General features: G+C 40.3%; 1 protein-coding gene across 1 annotated transcript; it reads right to left on the bottom strand.

The window, feature by feature from the left end:
- Window positions 1–860: 860 nt before the first annotated feature.
- On the bottom strand, window positions 861–19,090 carry LOC126382830 (activin receptor type-2B-like). The gene is made up of 11 exons (XM_050032920.1): window positions 18,623–19,090; window positions 16,382–16,589; window positions 12,399–12,514; window positions 11,742–11,893; window positions 11,334–11,477; window positions 9,421–9,564; window positions 8,495–8,643; window positions 8,169–8,283; window positions 5,837–5,975; window positions 5,466–5,596; window positions 861–5,174 (listed from the first exon to the last, which is right to left on the bottom strand). Exons 1-11 carry the CDS (start codon window positions 18,672–18,674, stop codon window positions 4,980–4,982), a joined length of 1,545 nt encoding a protein of 514 aa, XP_049888877.1. The 5' UTR covers window positions 18,675–19,090; the 3' UTR covers window positions 861–4,979.
- Between the last annotated feature and the right edge of the window lie 1,098 nt (window positions 19,091–20,188).

Here is a 20,188-nt window from a genome sequence, read left to right as displayed (position 1 = left end):
TTTTTATCCTTTAATTTTTATGTAGGATAGTTGTTATTTAATAGGGGAGGTATCTTCATAAGCCATTTTTGGCTTCTAACCTCTCCTGCACAGTGTTTTAACCTGTTTTTTATGTATTTTTCTATGCATATACGTGCAAATAAACGAAACTAAACTAAACTAGATCCTCTCTCAATTCTGTTAAATCATACTGCTATCATTAGGTAGCAGTAGCATCACTGTATTTTAGACATTATATAATTTCTATATATTGAAATTAGGCACACCGTTAATATATGGAGTACACTTGTTCTGTTTCTGCTCAGCAGCAAATAAATAAATAGCGACTATTTTGGATCACAGACATATGTCTTGCCAACATATCACCCAACAACAAGAAAAAAATATCCCTAGTAATTAGTTGAGACTGGAATAGAAGAGAACATATTATTATGAAAGGTTACGCAAATGATTAAATGTGTGTTATATGGATTAAAAATACTGCTGGACTAGATTTTAATAGCTACAAAGGTGCCGTTTCCATGTCTAGACAGGAAAAGGAATGATTACACAGCCTCATTAGTCAGCTTCATTCACAGTTTTGATCAATGGGTATTGTTCCTGACAAATAAAAGGACCTAAACCAAACTACTGTTACTAATGCTGCCATCTAGTGTACACATGTAACCATAGAACACTTAGAGTGAGTGACAGACTGTGGCTGAGCAGTGTTGGACATGTTGGATATATTCATACTTCTATACAGAACAAAGCTTTGCATAATTCATGTCTTGCTAATGGCATTATTTAGACTCATAAAAAGCTTTTTGTGTTTTAATTATGATGGTGAAACTGATGTGAAAAAAAAGCAAAGGACTCTATTTACATGGTTAATCAGTGTTTGTCTTTATTTCAATATACAAAAAGATGGATGTATTCTCATCTAGTTTATATTTCTAAGCATTTCAACTCACAGATAAAGTCACCATTCGTACTGTTTTAGTGAAACAAACCAACATACAGGCACACGCACACCGCACACACACAGTTCACATAAACAGGGAAGGTCACACGGTTCCAACATCCACTCAAGACAATGACAAATGAACAATATGTCGACTGTAAATCAAAAAGAAAAAAGGATTTTGCTTTCACAGGATTCACACATGAAAAGGAAGAAACCCTTTACATTTGTCAAGTAAATATATACACGATAATTGATATTTTTTTCCTTTTTTTTTTTTTTTTTTTTCTTGAAGATGAGACCGACTCCATGTTAGTGTTACTAACGAGGTACTGCATGAGGTAACTGGTTTTTCTGTTCAGAAGAGCTGGGTGTAAGACAGCATTTTGGAGGTAACGAACGCTCGCGGCAGATTTTGCCTTCGCAATGCGTTGTTTTTTCTGGCACAATACGTGAAAGCACCTGGGTCACGTTCAGCTCACACACAAAAAAATTCAACCCACACCATTGTCTTCTATCTGGGTTTTTTTTTTTTTTTGGAACACGTGTCCTCATCAGAACATGATCCAGGTGTGATGAGATGTACTTTATTGATCCGCAGAGGAAACCTGCTAAGTCACAGCTGAGTTTAACTACTTAAACTATGATATTCAAGTGACTATTGCTGTATAATAAATATTGCTGGACTCTTGGACCACGCACATGCCACGGTTTTACATGAATCCCAATGGGGCTGCATTATCAATCATGTAGTTATAGACACATTGATGATTTCCCAAAACACTGAAAACATTATTCTGTATGGATTGATGTTTCTTTTTTTTTTCTCCCACACGTTCTTCACCAAAACTGCACAGGAGCAAGCGTTAAAGACCACTGTTAAAATCACCATCTTTCCACAGCACTAATCAAAGCACAACAGATGAGCCTGTGTGTTGTCCAACGTGGTTTAACTATCACCAAACAGAGCCCTGTTCTTCACACATGGCTTAAGTAAGTCAGGCTAACACGAGGCTAAATAACATGGCTTTACAGTTTTTTTTGGTTCTTTGAAAGCAGTTTGAAGGTGGATTTGTTGATCCTGGATTGAGTTCTCTCAAAAAACAGTGTGAGCACCTTTTGAAATGAAGGCAAAATGAGTTGAAACCATGATCAGCGATCACACGATCATGGGATTACGGTTACACGAGGTAGGTGTGTTAGAAACCCTACCAGCATGCACTGCTGCGTAAGTCTCATCTTATATGATTTCCTTGTACTTGCTGTACTTGTCCACACTTTGATCACTCTTAAACACTAAGATATTACAAGTAAATGTAGTGAGATTACAAGTGATGCTGGTGCATCATAAGTGCTCGCCAATTGACATTCATGAGTCTGCAAGTCTGCCATGAAAAGGACGTTTTACTAAGTAAATCTAAAAAGCTGCTTTAATTGCATGAGCAATTTTCAACAAAGTGGGCTCTGCAATTAATCATTTAATTAGTTTTCAAATGCATAAATGTCCATTTTCATGTCAAATTAAATGCCGTATGTTCGGACTCCACTGGTCTTTTAACAATCAGAATGTTAAAGTTTCTCTTTCTGATTAGTTTCCCAAGCTAAATTTGGCTTGGCTCTTTTTTTAGTGTACAAACTTTGTGTTGTACATTTTATTATGTTTAAGTACAGGTAATCTTCATTAAAAAAATCCACTTGTGATAATTACACCAACAGATTATAGTAATTTTACGAGAACTTGCACATTCTCATCGACCCTCTGTCATTATAAATCTAAGAAAATCATTTCAAACATGTGGGTTTCGTCCCAAAATGTCTTGGTTATGATCCAGCTAACTGTCAGGAAGCTTATCTTAAGGACTTGTTGCTATGACAACACCTTTAAAGAACCAAAAAAAATCCAGACTTGCTTCAAATTAACACTCTAACCTGGATAATTCAGTCATCCACGTACGAAGAACAGGGCTCGGATCTGAACATCACATCAGCGGGTTAATATTGAGGTAATACTGTTCAAACTGGCATCTCCAGCAAGTGGCCAATCACAGAAGCCGCCAGCACCAAAACCATCAGGGATTTTTTTTTTTCATTTGTTTTTCTTTTTTTTTGTCTGTATTTCGATGATACACACACTAAGCTTTCTAATGCGAGTGCTACCTACACAGCTTCTGATTCAGAGGAACTGATACCGTTATTCATAGAAATCAGTAACACAACCACCACTCTTGAAAAAAAAATCATATATATACTGTATATATATATATATTTAAAAAGAAAAAAAAAGTCACAGGGCTAGTTGTCAAAACGACCTTTAAATATGTTTTAGTGGAACTCAGGAATCCCTTTCCGTTTCTGTGAAAATGAGAACGATAATGCCCTGATTTTCGTATTTTTAAAAAACAGATCAGTGTTCGGCAACTGTGTGTACAGGTCTATTTACAAGAATCTGCCTCTCTTCTTTTTCCGTTTGTACAGCATTAACACCGTGACGACTGGTCAGGCTCTATTTTTAAAAAAATCTCCACAGACAAAGAGGCCCGACCGACAATAAAATATATCAACTACTAAAACACAATAAAATACATAAACACAACTTGATATACATGTAGAAAAAGCCTGAGGTACTTGTCAGAATATCTGAGGTCAGTCTGGAGGAGTAAGCAGCTGAGGGCTTACCCAGTCAAAAAACACAAAAACAGAATATTAGCCTCACATAATATCATTAGCGTTATATTAACAAAGAATACATGTACATCTACAAATCCTTGAGTATCCTGGAATAGTCACAGCAGCATAACGGACATTCAATGTATGGTATTCATGTTATGGTACAACTATGGCATTGCATTTGAGACAAAGGCAACCATTTGAGCTCTCCTTGCATGATGTACAGTGACTGAGGTATCTGGGGACTGGTGTCCGACTGAGTCTATTGAACAAACACCCATGAAAATTAAAAACAGACATGTTGCTTACTCAAGTATGGCCCTCGCAAGGATAAACCCCAACTATCTGTCCATGGTTCTTACTTTAAAAACACGCTCTATCCATCGCACATCATTTAGTCTTCAAATTCTCTCACACGCACGCGCGCACACACGTTCGCTCACTCACGCAGACAGTTAAAATCAAGAATGTGTAACATTGCAACTCCAGACAGCATCCGTCAATGCCCCTGGCACTGGCAAAGGAGTAACTCTGAATTTCTACAATTAAAAAACAAAATAAAATCCAGGAATATGTCCATGATAGCTAGCTGGATAGCTTGGCTCTCAAATTAGAGAAAATGTTCCAAAGAAGCCTACTGGATACCTGAGAGGTAGTTCCCCGGGGACAAGACGCTTGTCCCAAATCTTCAAAAAGTCCAAAATGTCCAATACAACTGCTCAGCTCCCGTTTTTTAAGCTCCTCCCTTGCGATAAAACAGCTGTGCTCCGACTTGGTTTGATCTTCTTTTTTTTTCCTTTCATTCTGAGGCATTCACAGGTTTAAAATAAGGGAGCACACTTGAGTTTTAAAAATCGAGAAGCTTCGACCCCTGAGGAAGATGAATATATTTTGTCTAACAGTCTCAAAACGGTTCCTCCGAGGTGTGCAGCGCGTCGTCCGAGGTTTGGAGCAAAAGGTTCATTTCATTTGGCCGCAGACGATCATGACCAAGACAGGAAAACGACAAAGATAACAACCCATGAGGTAATAAAAATAGACTAACACAAAAGAAATACATGAGGTAATGACGACATTTAAGATTTGACACATGGGTGTTATCAGATGTGCCCATCGCATAACTTATTACCACTTCAAACTACAGCAGATGGATGTGTTAGTAAGATCCGACTTTTAACACCAAAAACTGAAGAAAAGAAAAACAAAAAAACATACCAGTATTGGGATAAAATAGCAGCTGCATTCAAGTTGCTAGTTGTTGTTGTTGTTTTTTTTTTTTTACGTTTTTAAATATTCACGGAGATCTGCTGAGTTTGGATTTCAAAAAATAAAAAGTCAGGAGCTCAGGGTGAAAGATGGTGTCACCCGTTCAGGTGCTGGACTCTTTGGGAGGTAGGTCCTCGTTGGTGAGAGACGTCACAATGCAGACGGGGCTGTCTGAGGTAGTGCTGCTGATCGTCCTGGAGATCTGGCCGATGCGCTCCTCGACGCAGCCGGCGGACAATCGCGCCTCTGCGTCGTGGTCCCAGCATTCTTCGATGGTCTCGCACATCTGGCTCAGACCCTGCGGCCACAAAGCAGAAGTTTTAGGAGAACAAGCCTGTAGCTCTTTTTTCTTACTTTATTAAAAGGGCACTTTAGTTTTGAACCCAAAAATTAAATAAAAAAATTGACAGAGCAGAAATCCCTCACTTTTTCTATGGCCTAAAGGTATAAATATAACAACAAGAGAAACAAAACTGATCCAGAGAATTATGACCTCAGACGATCGAGCTGTATTCACTGGAAAAAAGGATGCATGACATCCTGGCATTGCTGCAGAAACTGCAGGAGCCATTCTTTCACTGTTACTCACAGGATGTTTGAGCCAGCAGTCCTTGATGGCTGGACGCATCTTCTTGTGCACAACCACATCCTGCAGATCCTCCAGGGAGGGATGCTGGCCTATTTCATCCTCAAACGGCAGCATGTACTCGCAAACTGTACCTGTACGAGGGGCAGCAGGGGCACAGGATGGAAAGCATTACACAGAGATCAGGTTGAGGAAATAGTGCAGCATTTGGATTTTGAAAAACTGAAACTTGCTGCCCAAACTACACCTTTAACCCAGCTCAGATGGCTTTCTCAGGCAAAACGAAAACTAATCCTTTGTTTATTAGGTCAGCCTGAAGCACCGTGACCTTTTCACCTGTTGGCGAAGCAGCATTCCTGCACTGTTTGACTCACCGTCTGTCTCTGTGCAGCGGGACACCAGCTCCCACAGCACCAAGCCCATAGCATACATGTCTATCCTCAGGAAGGAGTCTCGTTGGAAGTTGATGGCTCCCTCCAGCACTTCTGGAGCCATGTAGCGCCTCGTACCCACCTGACAGGAAAAAGGATTTAAGTATATATATCAGTATGTGCATGAATGATGTTTCTGAGGACTCATGCTGGCTGCTAACAGCTCAAGAAATGCAAGAGCTTTTTTTCTTCATTTTGAAACTTTCTACACAGGCACATTTAAAGGAGCAGTGTGTAGGATTTAGTGGCATTAAACAGTGAGGACTGCAGATTGCAACCAGCTGCAACTTCTCCCATGTGCCGAGCGTGAACTCCTGGTTAAGATTCGTTCAGTGTTTACTGTTCAGGAGGTTTTTACCGGGAGCTGGATTACCCACAGAGGTCTGCTCCTTTAGAAAACAAATGGACCAGGTGATTTAAACTGGTAAATACATTTAATAAAGCAGCTTCACGTTAAGAAATCAGTGTTTTTCGGACACTGCTTTTCCCAGAGGGGCTGCTAACTACAGTGGCTCACACAAAAAAGCAAATGGCCCTATCTAAAGCCCAGTTCAGACCAAAGATTCGTGACGAGACGAGCTGAAACATTCTGCTACTTGCAATGCACCGTTCTGTAACGTTCTAATAACCTGCCGGTTCACACCAATGCAACTAGATGAGATGGTGTATCATCCCTATGCAACAACTCCCTGTGCTTCCATTCTGATGTCCAGCTTTTCGGGCTCATTTTGTGGCTGAATATAATTTGTAGCTCCTTAAAACATGAATGAGAATAGTGATAGCGAGATACTGGCTACAGCTGCATTTATATGGTGAAAAATAGAAACAAATAAAACAACAATAAACACATACAGCGAGCAGCAGCGACCCACCGTCCAACACTGGCACACCATGAGGACAGAAACAGAGGGCTCGGCTGGGACAGAGAGCCTGCCGCAGCCGCCATTTTGACTTGACCAGTGGAATTCCCCACAAGCCAACTGGCTGTAGATACAGGCAACGTGGCTTATGTTCTAAAACCAGCTGCCGGCAACTTGAGTAGCTGAGTTGCACGTGACACCATCAGCCGGCCAGTTCACACCGCTGCAAAATTTCTCTGCAACGTTGTAAAACGGTTTTGTCTCATCACGAATGTTTGGTCTGAACTGGGCTTAAAGCTAGTGTTTGGTTTGTCCATTCTAGGCTACTGTAGAAACATGGCAGACTCCAAGAACAAGGACCTGCTCCCTATGTGGATATAAGCAGCTCATTCTAAGGTAATGAAAACATAACGGTTTTTATTTTTAGGTGACTACACTCTAAAGAAAACATAATTATTATATTCCATTTCTGCCACTATATATTCCCTTAAATCCTACACACTGGACCTTTAATGCACCTGAACATGAGCCTGTTAAAATGGCAAAAAACATTGTTACTATCAGACAACATCCTGCTTCTCTGCTGGGTAAACTGGCTGTACTTTAAAAGCAGCAATCTCCAAACTTATCAAGTTATTCTGCAGCCAGGATAAACACTTTCCAATCTCTTCATGGTGAATTATTAACGCCATCTCTCAATGTCAAACCGTACAATAAGAAACAGCCTCTATATGCTTTATTTTTAACTTCTGCTTACCGTAGAAACACTGACTTTTTAATTAGTCACTTGTAATCAAAGTTGGCTACTGAAGCTTTTTGGACTCAAAATATCAAAATGAAAAACCTCTGCAAATGAAGTGCAAATCTAAAGCACAGTAACTGACTCCATAAATGTTAACTATTCAATATTTACTAAGAAAAATTCACATCACAGTATCACTGCATATTTCAGATAAGTCAGGTCTTGCATCAGAGTGCCAACGTGGAAACAAAAACCAGGGTAATGTTCTGTTTGAATAGTCCGCCTACAGAGAGTTTATGGAGTATTTGTAACATTTGCACAGCTTATTAAAAGGAGATTGAACAATTCAACACTTTGGCTTTATTCTGCAGATGTTTAACAGGTTGTCTACACAGAATACATGACAATTCATGAACATGCCTACATATTTTCAGAGTAATTTCATGGAACTTGAAGTATTCACTCAAGCTTAGCTGCTTAGGTCAAGTGATTAGTTCAAGATCAAGTCAATTATTCTGAGAATATGGAGTTGAATTGTCACATATAATGTAAAGATAACATCTACAGACAAAGTGAAGCAGTCGAATTGTTGATTCTCACGTAAAGAGCTCTTGAAATGTTACAAATACTTTGTCAACTAGGTGTTAAAACTATGAGTGAAGTGGTTCCATACCTGGCCGTGAGTATCTCCTGGAGGTTTTCCTGGTTCGAATCGCACAGCGAGCCCAAAGTCTCCGACGACTGCGGTCAGATCGTCTCGCAGCATCACATTCTTGCTCTTGAAGTCCCTGGGAAATTTCAGGACAACTTCATTAAAACACTGTAATTATAGAGACGTTTAGTCACAGGCATTAATCCGTGGACTTCCGGGGCTACATTACTAAATCAAGCACAACCAGAAGAGGGCAGAACTAAAGGTTTCATCTAAAATGAAATGTAGTCTGATCGTCAGTTTCTGTGAGGTTCAGGAACAGAACGCTGGGTTTGTGTTTTCTCTACCTGTGTGCAATGGTGGGTTTGGGCCCCTCTCCCTTGTAGCTGGGAATGTCCTCATGGAGGTAAGCCAAACCGCGGGACATGGTCTCTGCTATGTGACACAGCTCAGTCCAGGTCACAGTGTTACCCTTCAGGTGGTCTGTCAAGGAGCCCTGCGCACACACACAAAACACAAAAGCTTCAGGAACAAGGATTACTAACTGCAGAATCTAATTTTCAACCGTCTCAGAAATTCTGCGGTTAGTCAGTGTCCAAGGAGTCAGCCAAACATTTTATTCACCAGCCGAACAGTGCAGTCTGGAAAGGCATCTAAATTCACTCAATATATCTTAAATTATCATTAAAAATACTGACAAAAATGGAAACATTAAAACCAAACGGATGACACATGCACAGATGGCACTGAGACAATTACTGGAACTAAATATGTTTGTGCCCCTGCCACGGATAGAAGGTGCTACGAGGACAAGCCGTGAAAGTCATTACACAAATGTAAATGCTAAATTTGTGGTTCTGCTTATTATTGTTTAATCCTGTTTTGATGTATTAATACCTTTGTTGAGGAAACCAATGAACGGGATATTCTGGTCGCCTCCAGTTGTTTAATCATACAGTATTATTTCAGGCGCACACTCGTTATTACTGCCATTTTTGACACTAGTAGTATGTAACATAATTGGCTGCATTATTTTTACACCTCATGCTTACAAAAACATACACTGTGTAAATCTAAGCAACACAATTCTATCACTTTAAGGTGTACCGGGCACTGCAGACCTGCCATAAGTAATAAAATCCGCTTTAATAAAAGCTGTGATGCTCTATTGTTGAGGTAAATAAAAGGCCTCTGCCAATATTGGAAAATGTCCAGCATGAATTTGCTATATGTGGGTCTATATGGGAGCATATACGGGGAGGTGTGCACTCACCCTCTCATGAAACTCTGTGATGAGCCACAGCTCAGTCTCCAGGTTGGTGCCGTGCTTCTCTGCAGCGATGTAACGCAGGAGGTTCTCATGTCGCATCCCCGGAGTCAGGAATATGTCCCGTTCGTTTTGCCACGACTGCTTGTCCTACACCAACACACACAGACGAGATAGTTATATCAAGATGTTAATGATTAGTACAAGCATTTCTTTTAAAAAATAATGGGGTCTTTCATTTAATGTCATACAAAGCTTCAACATTATATGAAACTCACAGCGCCAAGCATCCGATCTTCCAAAAACTACACATCCAGTAGTCTTGAATAACCCAGATGTTCATTTAACAGTATGTACGGTTGTCATGATGGTATTTCTAGCAACCTCAAAGACTCCTTTAACCATCTGGATGAAATGATGGGGTGTATTCCTTCCACTGCATCACATTTTAAATATGCGTCCTCTAGTCGCACCTCTTTTTTCAAACAAAGACAGTAGCCAGACACCAGAAACCACATCCTTTCTTAACTTATATGTGAAACACATTAAAAATAGCAGGTATACTGGTATGCACTAATGTTGCTTTCCAATCTTTTATATTTCAGACAAAATACACAGAAGATTAACAGTCCAAGAGAGAAGATTGAACAGGTTGAGGAACTAGGGCTGCCCCCTAATAGTCGACCAAACGTTATTTGACCACACAGGTCATTAGTCTGCAAGATTTTATTGGTCACTTAGTCGTAAAAAAAACAAACAAACATGAAACTCTATTAGGAGCTGCACCTTGTCAAAATAAATCAAAACCTACGTGACTGGACCATTTAGGGAATTTAATTTGAAAGGACAGACACAGGAAGAGGCCACACTTAGCAGTCAGACAGGAGTCATGTTACAAACCAATCACAGCCGACAGATATCTTTCCCTTCTGTAAATATTCAGTCCAATAAATGTGGAAAAGTTGATCATGTTAGTGCAGGGCTACCCACAGCTTTACGTCTGTCCAGGTAAATAGGCTATATGCCCCTTGTTAAGGTTGCTTAGGAACCAAAAAGACAAAAGAGTAGCTCCCAAAGCCCGACCTCGCCTTTCCAGGCGGTTAAAGATGCGGCACGTATATGACTAGTTAATAACATGTTGGGCAGGAAATCCAAAGTGTGGGATCATTTTGAGAAGGTGAAGGACGAACCCAAGGTGATATGTAAACTCATCTTCATTGGTCGACTACAAACATGACGTATCATCTGAAACATGGAAGTAGCTACATGCCCATTAGCCCACAGCGTCATTAACAGGCGGCTCGCTCAGTGTGTGACGTGCACTTGTAGATAAAATATAGGCCTATATTAATGAAGGTTCATTAGTACGGTTTTGTATTTCTCTGTAATGTAGCACAGTGTTAACAATGTTACTGATACTATTCTTTCTCACACCTTCAACTCAAACCATTGTGTTGCCCCGCCCAAAATATATAGTTTAATAATTAAGTTAATATTGTAAACATGTGGGTGACTAGTCGACTAATGGTCCTAAATGATGACTGTTGGTCGACTAGGAAAATTCTTGGTCGGGGGCAGCGTTTGTAGAATGGTTTTGTTGTTGAGATCTAAGACAAATTTCATAAATTATACTGATAAAGAAGTTAAATCAAAACAGCATGTTAACATTTTGCTTGTATTTTACTGCTGCTACCTGGATTATGAGAAAATGGATTTAAAACTTTTGTATGATGCAACAGATGGGATATTTATTCATCCAGATGGTTAAAAGAGTCTTTGAGGACTTGAAGCATCAAAGGTTATTTCTTTTTCAAAAAAATCAGATGCTTGGTGTCGTGACTTGAATAATGTTCATACACAAACTGCAGCTACAACGCAGTATCTGTCAAGAAAAATTATAACTGACTCTGTTGACCTACCTGAACAGGGAAGATCTTAACAGCAACATATTCGCTCATCAACTGGGCCTTCCAAACACAACCAAAGCGCCCCCTGGCCTTGATTTCCAGCAGCTGCAGTGGTTTCAGACCCACCAAGGGGGAAGGAGGAGCTGGTCCAGGATCCTAAATAACACAACAGGAGTATATTTTATTCTCTAGGACATGTTCTGCTGCTAAATCGCTTTAAAAGATGTCGGCACTTCTCTTGACCTTAGCACAAAATCTTACAGGAACGTAACAGAAGAACTGGGTAATTAGGAAAAGCAGCAGCAGCGAAAGCAGCCACAGGCAGTACAGACACAAACATGCAGTGGGAGACTGATCTCTAAGCACCACAGATGTCACAGATTAAACGAGAGCCGGACTAAGGGGTACAGCCTCTCTCACCTCGCTCAGGTCTACATGGCCGTAGGGAGGTTTGCGGTGGCGGTACATCCACAAGGCCAGGACGAGGGCCAGGGACAGCACACAGAGAGGCAGCAGGGAGTACACGAGCACGTTTAGCAGGGACGGCACTCGGGGTGGAGGCCGGATTTTCACTGTCAAGGAGGAACAGAATAATTACAGTGTGTCAGCTTTATGACATGTAGGTTATAAGCAGCGTCACACGGACTTCGAGGCCTGATTTAAAAGGAGACGGGTAGCATTTTATCTAGATTGTTCGGCCTTGATCCTCACTGACTGAGTCACTACGCAGTCTGTAAAAATACAACAATCAGGCTGGTGATGGTGGGTTTAAAATCTACTTTTCTCCTCTCTTAGTCAGCTAAAAATCAATGACAATAAAAGGTTATTATAGTTTTGAAAAGGCTCCTTTAAGAAAACTAAAACGTCAAGAAGCTGAATTTTACAATCCCTTTCACCCACATACTACACATGCATTATTTAGCAGCATTTAAAAGGAGAAATCACAGTCTGTGTGTGATATACATGATGTTTTTTTACTGCTGGATGCAAGGCTAAGCTTCACTCCCACTAATCGGAGGGGAAAAGCAAAGACCTATTTTTCGCCTGTACTATATGTGGGATGCATTTGCCGCTCACCTCGGTTGCCACTGCCAATCATGTCAGGAAGGTGGGTGAATCGTTCATTGCAGTAGTTGCCCTCGCAGCAGCAGAAGAAGACCTGAGGGTTTTCCTCCATGGAGACACACTCTTGCCTAAAAAAAAAAAAAAAGTGGATGACACACCTACATTATTAATTCGATAACCAAATGTCGAAACAAGAAACATCTGAAGCTTTAAGTTTTAATAATTAACAATTGTGCCAAAATATCAACTGATCTGACTCTTTGTTTCTGCTGTATATAAACACTCAAAGTAATACTTGTCTTATTTACTGCGAGGACTACGAGGCTTTAGCCCACACACTCACATAGGTTAGTGGTACTGATGCCCACGGAGATTATATTCTACCGGGTACTTTAATGAGAAGAACATTTCTTATTGAGAATATATTGTCTTGTTGGCCTTATTAATGATCAACCAACGCAACACTTATGGATCTGTTAGGAATTTAACACTTCATACACAAGACTGCAGAGCTGCTCTTTAACTCTAATTAATCTTGTAACAGCTGGCCTCTTATTTTTGCCCATATCGACGATTTGTTCTTTTGTAAGTGCGATTGACTTCCAGGATTCCCCGGTGTTTTCTTATTTCTGCTCTTCTCTTAGATGAAAGAAAATGTTTCGAGTGGTTGAGAGCACTCTTACCAAGATCGGAAAAAAATGAGTGTTTTCACAATGCTAAAACTCGTCTGTCCAACACAAGGAATCACTCATATTCCTCACTCACACAGTCTGAATAAATTTTTACTTTAACTACACTTTCAAAGGCAATACTGGACTTTTTACTTTTAACTCCATTACAATAATTTAACTTTTCCCCCCTTACAAATTCAGATTTTTGCACACAAACAATATGAAAATATATAAGTGCAGCTGAAATTATTATTTCTTGGTTCAAGCTTCTCAAATATGAGGAAAATCAGTAAGTAAATTGATTTTTTCCCCTGTTAAAGGGAGTTTTTCCTTGTGCTGTGAGGGTCCAAAGGTCAGAGGGATGTCGTATGCTGTAAAGCCCTCTGAGGCAAATTGTGATTTGTGATATTGGGCTTTATAAAATAAAATTGATTGATTGATTTAGAAAATTCTACATTAAGTACTTGTACTTAAGTACCTGATTGTACTTACATACTTTAATAACATTTTCAACAAAGGACTTTTACAGGTAACAGTTGTTTGTACAGTGTGGTATTAGTACTTTTATTTGAATAAAGGATCTGAATACTTCCTCCACCACAGCTGCTGGCAGAGTATTTACATCACAAATGTTTTACCATTGCTGGTTTTTAATTTTCATGTAACATCAGTACTCACACTCTGGCAAACCACATATTTAAAACCTAAATCCTATCTTTTCAGACTTGCATTTTTGTGGCTTTTATTTAAATAATTGGTATCAAACATGTTTTTTTTTTCATGCATATGTGCGAGTGTGTGGTTGAATCTTTTTTACTTTATCTTATCCTGTCTTTTATGTATATTTTCTCCTTTTATTATGTAAAGCACTTTGAGTTGCACTTGCTGTATGAACTGTGCTGTACAAATGAAATTATTTATTATCATTATTATTATTGACTTTATTTGAGTTTACTTAACAGTGCGTTTATTTCACTGCTGTTGAATTTCTTCCTCTTACAGCCTTTCAGGCATGTGCCAGAGTATCTGAACACAACACAACACCTGCCCTTATATAGTTATTTTCTTTCCCCTCTTGACACAAAATTAAGAGATAATATAAGGGACGTTCCAGAGAATGTTGCTGCATGACGCCATTGTCTCTCACCCTGCTCACAATTGCCCACCTCCTCTCCACTTTCCATTTTTCCGTCTCTACTTTTTGAGCTTTTCACTCAGATTAAACTGATCGGACAGAATTATCCCTCTATAGTTATAATAACAGGCCGCAGCGCTTCAGGTGGAAGCCATTTCCCCTGAAACTGTCAACAAATTTGTACCTGCGTCTAAACCTACAATTTGTGCACATTCTATTCCGGCAAAGCTTTAGAAAATATGTGTTTGGTTTAATGTAGTCCACGCTGATCAACATTAACATGCCACTGTGTCAAAAATTGCAGGTCAACCTCAGAACTATACTTTTAATGATCAGAAAGCAACAGAAAGAATAAAAACTACCTGTTCCACGGTGGCTAATGGTTAATTCGTACTACGTACACAGACAGATGTGTCATCAGGGGCAGATTATTACAGCTCTGTTTTCTCCAGCTTGCCTTCATGAGCCACCAGAGGTCTCCAGCTTGTTCAGACTGCTGCGGCTTGAATATTAAAGACTCAAAAAAGTTTGATCGTGCCACACAGCTCTGCGCAGTCTGCTGATAAAGCTAGTTTAGAATTCTCCCCCTGACTTACAAAATCCTGAGTGGCCCTGTGCCACCATATCTGTCCGCCGTAATCAGGCTGTGGACACTGAGTTGCACTCTGCACCCTCGTCGATGCAGATGCAGACTATCTGGTTACTCCCAGGAAGAGTGAATGTGAGCTCGGCTGGTTGCAGAGCGTTTACCAAACACCAACATGTGGAAATCAATCCCCCCCCCCCCCCCCCTCCCCCCCATCTAATAGAGTCTGGTTCTATATCAAGATTGGACATCTGACTTTTCAAATTACTTCAGTCTACGTCAACTTGTTCTGCCGACCTGACAATTTGGATCGTGAAATACAAAATATATAAATGTAATTGACATTCGATATGCTGTGGAGTGTATTTTATGTGTCTAGGTGCTTGTATGTGTGGATGCAGAGGGCCACATGCTGTCTATTGATTTCTCAAGAGCCTTTCTGTAATCCATCAAGTGTTTGAGTCACTTTACAAGCAAAACTGCTCAACATGTGCTCCGATCAGCTTTTTAAATGTGTATATTTTTGGATTTATCTGTTTTATATCACTGTAAAATAAGTATCTGTAGTGTTTGGGTTATTGATTTGACAGAACAAGTGTGGCCCTGGAAAACTGCAATTAATTTCAGGTGCAGTGTGTGAGAAGTATCCTGCAAGTACATCCATATACACTAGCCGTAGTGGTGTCTGTTTGGTTGCCAACTTGTATAATGTATGCTGAGACACGCTCAGTTGCCAGTTTATTAGGTACAACCACCTAAAACAGTCTAATAAAAATCCTCCCTTTATCAAGGTTATGATGTTCAATTTTGTTTTGGAGAGGTGTTGATTCTGAATGATCATTTTGGAGGCTTCAGTTTGTGCTGTTGAGCTGCTTTGTTTTATACTGACAGGTGTTTCTCTTATTTACTCCAAACCATTTACAACAATGAGGGTAGCATAAAGAACAGAAACACCACTCTGTATAGTAAACTGGCAAGTGAATGTATGTAATGCGTGTTGTGACTTGTATACCCTACATCTTGTTCTTTTAAGTCATGTTTGGATGTTTTTAAGGTTGCAACTGATGATTTTATACGCTGATAAATCTCTCGATCCATCATTTACTCTGTTAACTGTCGAGCAGAGAGAGGAAAATCTATTGCATAATGCTCCTAGAGCTTGACATGACATCTTACAAATTGCTGTCTTTGTCCGACCACAAGGCCACAACCCAAAGACGTTGCATTCACAGTGATATAAAAAGCAGAATTAACGAACAGTTGATCCTCACGTCTGAGGCCAGAAACGGCAACTGCTTACAATTTCTCAGTTGAATTGGCTAATTTACAAATAGTTTCAGTGTTAGATGTTTGATTTCTACGAGTGCAAATGCCACAGGTCAAAGAAATATACAAAGATAAGATTAAAAGAGGAAGTGATTCAGGCTCTCTTGTGTGCCGTGCATCTACTTATTTACCATCAAATATGCATGTATGTGCCTACATGTGGGCACTGAGGCAGATATTTATGTTGTACTCACTGCCAGTCACTCTGGGCACGAGCCAGACACCTAAAATATAAATGTAAATGCACGGCGGCGACGACCTCGCTCGGTGACCCTACCTGTCATAGCAGTTGAAGTCGTCCAGCCAGCAGCCTTTCTTCACCAGCTTGATGGTCCCTGAGGAGTTGAGCCAGGAGGCATAACAGTGCAGTCGCTTGTCCTTTTCCCCCTCGCAGCGCTCGAAGCCGCTCTGGTTGGTCCTCTCCGTGCGCCAGTTATCATTGTAGTACACACACTCCCGGGTCTCTGCTTCGCCCAGACTGTACCCTGAGATGGACAGAAGGCCTCAGTCAGCTCACATCGTAATGAATTGAAAACCCAACAGCGGAAGCACAGACATATGGCGCAGGATCCGCTCGATGCCACGAAGAAGCATCTCTGAGCAGAGTCTCTATCATCACTCTGGCACACGGCCAAGTTTGGGAGCTCTCTGTAGTAAAAAGGGAGTTCCTCTGGGCTAAGAAATTGTTGCTGAATAGTAGTTCAGCATAATCCCATTCACTACGAGATCTTTTCAGAGAGCAACAACTAGAAAGGAGGAAAAATGACAGGATTTAATTAGCTTCAGAAAAACAATGGTATGCCCTGCTGTGATATAGAAACACACCACACACCGGCATGCTACTTCTATAGATAAGGACTCTTGTATCCTGCCGTAGTGTGACGCATCTGGAAAGACAGATAAGACCTTCTTCTTTAAGGGCTTTTACTGTCATTTAGCAGGAAATACTTCCCCTCTACCCAAGCTGAGATGTAACAATAGCTGTCAGTCTCCTTCTGTTACACAATTCCTAATTGAAAAGGTTTTTATTGTTTCCCCTTTGTGGATTTAACGTCGGACACGCTTGAGGAGCACATGTAGCACATGTAGGACATGTTTCTGATGAACACCGGAGCAGATAAGGTGCTGTGCATGTCGTCCACAATGTCGCTTGGACGTTCATGCCTAATCTTTGTTCACAGAAAAAATAGTGCATGTCTCTTTAAATCCCTGCCTATAGGAGGCTGCCCATCCCCCCAGTGTTACCCCCACCAAACCCATTACACACACACACACTCTCACACACACACACTCTCAGGCACGCATCCACTTACATACATTTAGTTGTCCAGCAGCATACAATGGATTTCATTATAGCATACAGGGGATGCATGCAATGACCAAACATCACGCTCATTATTAAGGAAGGAAGGGAAGGAAGGTAGTAAGGACAAACACACACATACACACACAGCAGTGATGCTCAATGCTCCATTGAGCAGAGATGGCATTTCTGATATCTGTGGTCACATGATCTGGGAGGACTTTTACTACAAGATCATTCCCCAACCCCCCTCCCTCTGTCACTTACTGAGGCTTACACCACAACAACATGAATTCTGAAGAAGCAGCTTACTATACACTCTGAGCCCCTAATCTATAAACCATAAAGGCATTAGCTACAGCACTATTTGGCACACATGAGACAGCTGTGCCTCAATAAAAATTTTATTGTAGATCATGAAAACTGGAAAAAAAATGAAGGGGAAAAGTGGACATCATTGTGTCCTGGGTACACACAGGGAGCACCTAGATAGGAGACAAAGGTAAACATGTTTGGGACACACACCACAGCCTCACATTTGAGTTGCAAACGCAGGCAAAAAAAAAAACCCAAACAAAAGACAAACAACCCTCATGCTCAATTTCACGTGGTGGCAAGACACAGGCTGTGTAACAGTAACCTCAATTCAGGGTAAAGACCTGCCTTCAGACACTGTCTCATCAAATCAAACGTGCATTGATTTATGGAAAAATCCTGTTTCAGAGAAAGTGTGTGTGTGTGTGTTCAAAGGCTCCTCAGTGTTGAGGCTGTGACCACAAACAAGAGTGCAGACCTGAGATGTAGCCTATAAGGTTTCAGGATGTTGATGCAGCTGCTGCCTTCTATTCCTGCCACTGGGACGCAACAGTTTTAAATTTGGGGTTATTTTTAGGGGAATTTTCCGGCAGAAAATGGCTATATTTAATTATATATATTTTAAATCAAAAGGCAGATATTGCTTGAGTAGCCTAATTGTGTATGTGAAAGATGCGTTTACGGGTGCAAACAGAGAAAGGGAATTATGGGGAAGAGAATAAAATCCCTTTCGTGTTCACTGCCAACAAAGTTTAAACAACTAACACACGTACAGTGGTTCGCGGGTGGAAATTTGAAACACACAATTACACACAGACAAAAAAAAATGTGCTCGGGCTCGGAGGGGGGAGGACGAGGAAAAAACTGTTGCAAATTTCGGAACCAACAATAGCCGCTTACCTGCGCACAAAGTTCCCAGAAGAAGTGAACAAGTCAGCCATGAAAAAGACATGTTCCGTTTTAAATACAGGACAGATATTTCCCCGGCTTTCCGTCGCGAACATTAAAACTCAGCTTGTCCGAAACATCAGTCCAAGGATCAAAACGACCACAGGCCTCCGGTCCCTCCAGCAGCCTAACCACCACCACCACCACCACCACAGCGCGTGTCAATAGCCGCGACGCCGCAACAATGTTGCAAGAAAAGATAGGAGCGATTAACTGACTGCCAGACTGCTCAGCCCGCTCATAGGTGCAGCATTTCGCGTCGGAAGTGGATCCAAAAACCGACTGGGAAGCCGCTAAACCATCCGAGACGAAAGCCCAGCGCTCTTTTTGAGGTTATTCACTTGAATAGTAGCACCGCTGCATCGGGAGGTCGGTCGGGGTTTACATGCATGTTACTGATCTGTGTCCAAAATGGCTTCTAAATGGGGAATGGGCTGCAAACAGGGAAACCCGGATGTGTAAACACAAAGAGGGGAATTCAGGCAGCCACCGTGTGACCTTAACACGACACCGTAGATAGACGCCTGAAATGACTTTATTTTTGCCTCATGTTGATAATTATCACGTTTTTTAATCATAAAAAAGCCCACAGGAAGGAAAAGGAGGCGTTGGTGGAGGATGTGTGCTTTCCACGTTGGTATTTGTCCCGCTTCCAGCTGATACAACACTTGCACTTTCTGTGGTCAGAGTTGGTATTTTATAGTCTACTTTTCGCTTGTTACTATTTAGCACCGGGTTTAAATGAAAATTTAAGGTAATACCCGGTGATTTTACTGATTATGCGTCGAATATATGTCAAATTTTACCCCCTTCTAAAAAATAACGTGATTTATGTTGCAGTATTTCAACTGCATATGAAAAGCAACATCTCCAGATAAACTAAGGCAGGCTACACACTCTATATATATTTAATTTACAATATACAAACACAATAAGCCGTTACAGACAAATTCAAAAATATAAATGTATCAACTCCTACATTATGTATCCTACAAAATGTATTATATGGCTGTATTTTTGTCTGTTTCAATATCTCACAAATAGTGTGATAAATTCATTTTTTTCCCTTTTATGCATAAGTACACACTCTCTATGTATTTAATTTACAATATACAAAAACAGTGAGCCAGCTCTGTCAAATTCAACATATAAATGTATCAACTCCTACATTATGTATCATACAAAATATAGTATGTATTATCTCACAAATATTGTGATAAATTCTGTTTTTTTCCCTATCTGAATGATCTTTTAATCATAAGTACACACTCTCTATATATTTAATGTACAATATATAAACAATTAGCCACTTCTGTCAAATTCAACATATACATTTATCAACTCCTACATTATTTATCCTACAAAATGTAGCACGTATTATATTACCATTTTTGTCTGTTTCAATATCTCACAAATAGTGTGATAAATTCTGTTAAATTCCTGTCTGAATGATCTTTCATGCACAAGTACACACTCTCTATATATTTAATGTATAATATACAAACACAAGTAGCCTGT

This window comes from Epinephelus moara, chromosome 21 (genome assembly GCF_006386435.1).
Source record: "Epinephelus moara isolate mb chromosome 21, YSFRI_EMoa_1.0, whole genome shotgun sequence".
NCBI classification, from domain to species: domain Eukaryota; kingdom Metazoa; phylum Chordata; class Actinopteri; order Perciformes; family Serranidae; genus Epinephelus; species Epinephelus moara.
This window is presented reverse-complemented; position numbering and strand designations above follow the sequence as displayed.

What these genes read in the sequence shown, in the direction of transcription:
- LOC126382830 (XM_050032920.1), bottom strand. Translation starts at nt 18,674, where the DNA reads ATGTCTTTTTCATGGCTGACTTGTTCACTTCTTCTGGGAACTTTGTGC. An exon ending in CAGGAGATACTCACGGCCAG is followed by an intron (nt 5,976 to 8,168) that starts GTATGGAACCAC and finishes TTTTCCTGTCAG; the next exon opens with GTGGGTACGAGGCGCTACAT. An exon ending in CCGCTGCACAGAGACAGACG is followed by an intron (nt 5,597 to 5,836) that starts GTGAGTCAAACA and finishes CCCCTCGTACAG; the next exon opens with GTACAGTTTGCGAGTACATG.